Source organism: Lolium rigidum, chromosome 3 (assembly GCF_022539505.1).
Source record: "Lolium rigidum isolate FL_2022 chromosome 3, APGP_CSIRO_Lrig_0.1, whole genome shotgun sequence".
NCBI classification, from domain to species: Eukaryota; Viridiplantae; Streptophyta; class Magnoliopsida; order Poales; family Poaceae; genus Lolium; species Lolium rigidum.
Genome location: NC_061510.1, coordinates 18,811,676 through 18,819,322, shown reverse-complemented (window position 1 = coordinate 18,819,322; position 7,647 = coordinate 18,811,676). Strand labels below are relative to the sequence as shown.

Sequence of the window (7,647 nt, the reverse complement as noted above, 5' to 3'; positions counted from 1 at the left end):
TTAAGTTGCTAACAACGAGACAATTGCATTAAGTATTGCGCGTAATGTAATCGGTAACTACATCCTTGAACATAGCACCAATGTTTTATCCCTAGTGGCAACAAGCACATCCATAATCTTAGAGATTTCGTCACTTCCCAGATTCACGGAGACATGAACCCACTATCGAGCATAAATACTCCCTCTTGGAGTTACAAGCATCTACTTGGCCGGAGCATCTACTAGTAACGGAGAGCATGCAAGATCATAAACAACACATAGATATAAATTGATAATCAACATAACAAGTATTCTCTATTTATCGGATCCCAACAAACACAACATATAGAATTACAGATAGATGATCTTGATCATGTTCGGAAGCTCACAAGACCCGACAATTAAGCACAATGGGGAGAAGACAACCATCTAGCTACTGCTATGGACCCATAGTCCGGGGGTAGACTACTCACTCATCACTCCGGAGGCGACCATGGCGGCGTAGAGTCCTCCGGGAGATGATTCCCCTCTCCGGCAGGGTGCCGGAGGCGATCTCCTGAATCCCCCGAGATGGGATTGGCGGCGGCGGCGTCTCGCGGAAGGTTTTCCGTATCGTGGCTCTCGGTGCGGGGGTTTCGCGACGGAGGCTATTTGTAGGCGGAAGGGCGGGTAAAGAAGCGGCACGAGGGGCCCACACCATAGGTCGGCGCGGCCGGGGCACTGGGCCGCGCCGCCCTAGGGTGTGGCCACCTCGTGGCCCCACTTCGTCTCCTCTTCGGTCTTCTGGAAGCTTCGTGGCAAAATAGGACCCTGGGTGTTGATTTCGTCCAATTCCGAGAATATTTCGTTACTAGGATTTCTGAAACCAAAAACAGCAGAAAACGACAAGCGGCACTTCGGCATCTTGTTAATAGGTTAGTTCCGGAAAATGCACGAATATGACATAAAGTGTGCATAAAACATGTAGATAACATCAATAATGTGGCATGGAACACAAGAAATTATCGATACGTCGGAGACGTATCAGGAAGGCGGCGGCCTTTGTAGTGTAAATATTAGGTGTAGGTGTGGCCTCTGTGCCAGTAGCCGGCTTGATGCCGAGTGGAGTTCGCCGGTCACCTTGGGCCAGATCTGGCGATGGATGCTGTTCTTCTTCCTTGTCGTCCTCGTCGGAGGGATGCGGGTGGTGTTCGGCGGCTACTCCAGCAATAAGGTGCCCTGTAGTGGAGGCGGTGGTCAAGATCTGAGCCGCTGGGTCTTGACCAGGCTAGGGCTGATGCTTGCCCTCTCTCTACTCCGGTGGTCGGAGGGAGAAGGGGTAAGAAGCGGCGCCGTCTTCTTCCTCAACAAATCTGCGGAGACGGGTTCTCCTCTCTATCTTGGCAGCACTACCGAAGTTCCCCTGGCCGGCCGTGGAGGCGAGGTGGGGTTTCTTCGCGGAGCTGCAAGGTATGCCTTTTCTTTGCTCCTGGCCGGCCTTGGTGGCGAGGAGGAGCTGAAGCATGGCGTGCCGTCTTCCGGATCGAGGGACGGGACCCGGTCATCTCTGTCGGTGCGGCCGGTGCACCGGAGGTTGCTAGGCTAGGGCGTCTTCTTCCTTGCCATGGTGGCAAGAAGATAGGCGACGGCGAGCCTCTCCCGGACCGTCTTCATCGACTTCAGCCTCAAAGGTGCTACGGAGTCTCTGTGTAGGATGCAACTTTCTTGAGCAGCTCTTCGGCGGCACATGGTTGCCGTCCGACATCCAAGGCCATTCCATGGCCTATCCAAATGTCGGTGATGGTTTCCGGCGAATCAACCTCCTTTGTGAGGCCCCTCCTGAGGTTTGCAGCCGCGTACTACGGATGCGTAGAGGCAAGTGGTTTCGTCCCCACCTCTTCGCATGACGGCGGCGTAGCAGACCTCTGGCTCGACGGGGGAAAAAGAAGGATCTGATTGCTTTCTATCTTCTTTCAGTGAGGTCTTTTCTGCAAATGCTAGGGACCTATACGTGATATTAGATCTTATGGGGTCCTTTGTAATACTTTGTACCTCCACCATTTGGATTTAATGAGAAGCTTCCTAGCCCTACGGGACGCTCCTTGTTCAAAAAAAAAAAAAGTAGACACTGAGCCGCGTTCCGGCTTTCTTCAGATCTGAGCGGCGTGCCCGCATCTGGCTGTCACACGGACGCCACGGTCGCCGCTCCGCCGGCCGCCGCCAGCACGGCCCCTTGTCCATGCACTACCCGGCCGCCAAGAACCGCCGCGCCCGCCTGCATATTTTATCGGCCACAACCAAAAAGAAGCTGGATCCAGCCACATGTTGTGTGCTCGCTGCGGCCCAACCACCATAGTTCCCGGAGCGGCTCCACCCTCGTATCGGGTCCTGCGCCTCCGCTCAAATAACACAGGCTGCAAAAACGAGAACATGGCCGCCGCCATCCTCCAGCTAGGCGCGTCCATCCATCGTCCCCGCAGCCATCATCATAGTGCGCAGTTGCATTCAGGTTCAGCAATCCATCCGACCCAACATCACCGACGAGGAAATAAACCAAGAACAGACCAGAGCTCATTAGCACCACCAAAGATATAACCAAGTTGCAACCCATTGTCATAAACTCTTTTCACTCTATACTCTCTCCACCACAACAACAGCTGTCTCTTCTCAGCCATGTCGTTCCTCAACTAATGTTTACATACGGCGGGTTCACAAGTTCAGGTATGTCCTGCAAGGATCTACTACAACAACAGTATAAGAAACAGCAGTCTCTGCAGCTGCTGCTGCACAGCCCTGTAACAGCAACCAAGCCTAGGCGAAATGGTCGTCGTCCGAGACGTCCCCGCCGCCTAATTCATGCTGTTCAATGAGCCCGACGCCGCCGTCTTGTTCATTGAACCGTGCATGCCCCATGAGAACCTGCATGATCGCCAGATGCCTCATGTTCCTGTACCTGTCGAGGAGAGCGTGCCACTCCAACGAGTCCATCGACTTGTTCTGCATCACCTCCTCCGCACACAGACCTCTGGCTGCCGGCAGGTACTTGAGGATTGAGCGGCCACCATCGTCGGAGATGTCGACCATGAGGACTGGTGAAAGTGAACGGCCGACCACTTGAGCATGGCAGACACTGTGAACGTGCAACGTGGAGACAGGTGATTAGCATTTCAAGCAATTGCGGGTATACATATCGAGGGAAATGTTGCAAGTACAGATACATAGCAAACTCTACTACAGGTTTAGATCAAAACGACAACAACAGTCATGAAGCATACTCCATTGGAATTGTTTTAAGTGACAAATAGGCAAGTGCATCTTCTAAGTTATACATTCTGCACATACAAGGATCTCATGGAGTTTGTATGCAGCAAAAAAGTTAATGCAAGGACAAATTGCACGGTGATCATTATTTAATAGAAGTAAGGTCCCGAGGCACATGATTTCGTTGTGTTAGGTGGCACCTACTAGACCCAGCCTGAATGCAGCAATACCCAATCTCCAAAGATATATAAGCATGCCATTTTCTGCATGATGTCATTTTGAACTTACCAAATGTAATACCGATCATCACTGGCTTGCTTCTGCACTCCTCCCAGCAGTTCAATTTTCACTACACCACCAATGCAAAGGACTGGGCGCGGCAGTTTAAACGATTGTAGTGAATTTTCCTGCAACACCAAATTAGATAGCATAAGATATCAAAATATCAAGCCCGCATGTTGATTTACTACATAACAATATCACTGGTATCAAAACACAAAGCACATAAAAAGCAACCAGCTGCGAAAGAAAAATAACATGGTTGGACATTCAGAACCAGGCCAATTCTTTTGCTGGTTTCCAATTTGAACAACCAGTTAAACCTTGGGCAGCCACAAGACCTAACAATTATGGAAGTGGAACCAATTGCTATTTCCATTCCTGAATATCTGCCAACAATAAACCCTGACTAGGAATGGATGTGCAATTATTCCATCATGATATATGTAGATCATAAATTGATTGGATCTATTTTTCTATTTTTCAAACCGACCTGAATTGCAAGGAAACCTTGTAGAGCCCAAGGGAGGACAAGTGTGCCCTTTGTGTCCAGATTGCTTGACCTGAACTTACTCTAAGTCTAAACTCTAAACCATTGCCTTAAACTTCAAACCAACTATTACTCTGTCATCAAACCTGATTTGGATTATATCTTACCTACTCCATCCGTTCCAAAAAAAAAGCTTCTCAACTTTTTCTAGATACGGATGTACCTATAGTTAAAACATGTCTATATACCTCCGTATCTAGACAAAGTTGAGAACCTTTTTTAGGAACAGAGGGAGTACTCTAAATGACCCTTCCTAATTATATCCAGTTGCTATTCTGGACTGGCAGGTGCAGCTCCTAACGACACACAATTTTAGGTCGTCCTCTGCAGTTGCCGTGTCTGAACTGACCTCCTCGGCAGGTTCTTTGCCTTACCGCAGCACTATCTCCCCCTTCATCCCTCAATATGCTTTCCTCCAATATACATCCACATCAACTTCACATTCCTAGAATGACCTCTCAAGTAATCACAATGTCTCCGTCACATTGTGAAATAAAACCATTATCAAAGCTGAGCTCAGGAACCATACATTTTTGCTATGTACACCTAGATGCTGGTTTAGCTTTTTATATTGATAACTACCTCGCTTGACTATCATGGTTCCGAAATACTTGGCAAGTTGGCCACTGCAACAACGTGTCTATATTCAGCCATTTAGGCAGAAATATTGTGGGAGCTTCATGGCCCTCAAGATTGCGTTGCTGATGTGGGTTAAAAACAGCTGTGCGGTTGGGCTGATATGGAGCTACATAAATATTAGTGGAAATGAGAGAAACAGTGCACTGGGGCACCTATTTTGGGGAAAATATTTTTTTGTGAGATATTTCAAGTATTTACGAAATGATGTAAATAATAAGGAGAGACAAGTAACTTTCGACAAAACTAATGATGAATATTAATTTACAACAACCCAAACAAATCCACCAAATTCACCTGTTTGAGAATTAACACAGTGATACACATACAAAGAAATTAATCATGGTAGGCAAAGGAGCTAATTTGCAGTAGGTAGATCAACAAGAGAAAGGAAGGCGTCACTCACCTGCAGCATAGGGAACTCGGGCGAGGTGTAAGTCCACAAATAGTTTTCATCAGCAATAACTGCCTGGTTCTCATCCTCCTCCGTGACAAATGACTCGGATCCACGAGAAAGTTTGCAGTGGCCCATCCGGAATCGGACCATCCTTGAAGAGTATATAGGTTGGCCAATCTGAAAGTATGCTGGCAATTCGAAACAAAAGGCAACATAATCAATCGCCTGACAAGTTGAAATTTGTTGGTCTATAGATCTGAAATTTTGTGAATTTAATAAAAAGAGGGTGGAGTGCATCATTTTAATTCAGAGGGTGGTCAACCTCCAAATTTTATTTAAAAAAAAAAATCTGAAACTTTTAAGAGTAGCCAATGAAGCACGTGTCGCCTATCAGAATGGCGTTCATGTTAATAATGCGTACAACCCGTGTCCTTGTCCTTGGAGCTGCAGCAACTTGCGGAACACGGTTGCTACTTTATTTCAAAATCCTATTAATAGGTGTCGTTTTGGGGTAGAATGAGGAGTAAAGTTATACACCTAAAATTGCACATATTGGGTAATGGTAGCAACTCATATTTGGCAGCAAGTCTCAACTAACATATATGACCCCGCGGAACATATCCATCCATCCAACGGCGGGCTATTTATTGGCAAGATAACGGTCGGATTCGCAGTCGGACAGAATCCGACAGCGCGAATCCGAAAGCAGGTCGGAGAGAATCCGACAGCGTAGGTACACTAGTACGAAGGCATAATTGAAGACAATTGAGTGTCCAAGAGCGGCATAGACATAATTGAAGACAATTGATGGTCCAATAGCGGCATAGACATTATTAGTATTGAAGGCAATGGATGGTCTACACAGGTTAGTTATGAGCAGCATAATCATAAGGGTTACCTTTGAACGGCTGTAGCTTGATCTCGTGGACGACGCAGATGTCCGAGCAGAGCCTGTACGTGAGCGTCTCGGGCACGGCGCCGTCGTCCTGTCCGCCGCTGGACCAGTATGAGGGTCGGTGGTTGATGCGGTCCTGCGGCTCGAGCGTGTTCTCGATGGTCTCGTCGGGGAAGTTGTCGGTGGAGGAGGCGCCGACGCAGTGCAGGATGCAGTCGATGGAGGGCCCGGCGTGGGGGAGGAGCTCGCCGCAGAGGTGCGCGTAGATCCGGAACTCCGCCTCCGCCGCCCGGGCCCCGGCGTCGCCGCTGGACTCGGGGGACGCCGGCGGCGGCGGCGGGGATGATCTGCTGACCTCGATTGCGGCTGCGAGGGTGGCCGCCTCCGGGCACAGCCGCTCGCAGAGCTTCCTGCAGAAGTCGTTCTCCACCACTGCGCGCGTGTAGAAGGGGGAGGAGGAGGAGGAGATGTGTAAACCGTCGTGGTTAGGGATGGCGAGGAGGGGGTGGCCGTTTCCATTCCATTTGGTAGGGGAAGCGAGGACGTACCGAATCTGCGCCAGGAGCGCTGGGCGGCGGAGGCGCGGAGGAGGTCGGCGGGGTTGTGGAGGAGGCGGAAGATGGCGGCGGAGATGTCCGGGCCGACCCAGTCGAGCAGGTCCGGGGCGTTGCCCTTGTCCTTGGCCATGGGGCAGGGTGCCGCTGCCGCGTGCGGCACCCGAAGCGAGGCGGCGGCCGGCGGCGAGGAGGGAGGGCGAGGGAGGCGGAGGAGCGTCGGTTGTGCCAGCGGCCCCTTTGCGTTTCCTTGTGCTGGAGGAGGAGGGCAAACCGGCGGCTTGTTTTGTTTTGTTTGTGGTGGTTGCCTTGCCTGTTCTGGGAAGGGAGAGCGTGAGGGTGGGGCCCTGCGGCTTTTGCTGCTGCGGCGCGTGAGAGAGACCTCGTGTGCCGTGTCCGCGTGGTCGGGGCGACGCGTGTCCGGTCAGCGGGGTCGTTTCCGAGTCGAGCCGCGGCGCCCTTGGCGTGCCGGCCCCGTCGTCGCCGCGTTGTGGGCGTCCGCGCAAAGATGTCACGTATGCACGCAGCGTCGTCATTGCTGCTCCTTTGCCTTGGCTGTTCTTTTTTTTTTTATAAAATTTTCCCCACTGTGTATATTTATAAAATTTTCAAAAGATTATATGTACAAAAGAACCATATTGCTAGAGATAAGCAATAGCTAACTAACTATCTAGCAGGCCCTAAGCCTAAAGGAAGAAGAACATGAACAAACTTATCTGGGATTATTGAAATCTCTCAACCCAAGATTTGAGGCCAGTATAAGACTTTCTAGAAATTTTATGTAGAAGTAACGAGACTCCATCCTCGAACTTTCTTCGACATCTGTAGAGATTTGGTGGAGTGCTTTGGAAGATGAGGCCATTTCGAGTAGTCCAGATAGCCTAAGTTGTCAGCATGACCAGCTCCATAAAAAAAGGGGCATTGAGGGAAAGCTTCAAGCTTGTAATAACAAGACTTTGAATATCCATCTGCTGAGGAAGAGTCCAGTCTGGACAAAGGTATATCGCCAACACATCTGGGAAAATGGATATTGGAAGAACAGGTGATTCCTGGTTTCTAACTCATCATGTCCACACAGTATACAAGGGTAATTATCCATGGAAAAAATTCTTCCTTT

General features: G+C 49.7%; 1 protein-coding gene across 1 annotated transcript; it reads right to left on the bottom strand.

Moving 5' to 3' along the window:
- Nucleotides 1-2,550: 2,550 nt before the first annotated feature.
- LOC124701239 (F-box protein At4g00755-like) lies at nt 2,551-6,663 on the bottom strand. The gene is made up of 5 exons (XM_047233283.1): nt 6,525-6,663; nt 5,980-6,408; nt 5,091-5,269; nt 3,508-3,626; nt 2,551-3,088 (listed from the first exon to the last, which is right to left on the bottom strand). The coding sequence occupies exons 1-5, from the start codon at nt 6,661-6,663 to the stop codon at nt 2,770-2,772; spliced, it is 1,185 nt and encodes a 394-aa protein (XP_047089239.1). The 3' UTR covers nt 2,551-2,769.
- Between the last annotated feature and the right edge of the window lie 984 nt (nt 6,664-7,647).

What these genes read in the sequence shown, in the direction of transcription:
- LOC124701239 (XM_047233283.1), bottom strand. Translation starts at nt 6,663, where the DNA reads ATGGCCAAGGACAAGGGCAACGCCCCGGACCTGCTCGACTGGGTCGGC. An exon ending in GCGCTCCTGGCGCAGATTCG is followed by an intron (nt 6,409 to 6,524) that starts GTACGTCCTCGC and finishes ACACGCGCGCAG; the next exon opens with TGGTGGAGAACGACTTCTGC. An exon ending in GATGATCGGTATTACATTTG is followed by an intron (nt 3,089 to 3,507) that starts GTAAGTTCAAAA and finishes GCACGTTCACAG; the next exon opens with TGTCTGCCATGCTCAAGTGG.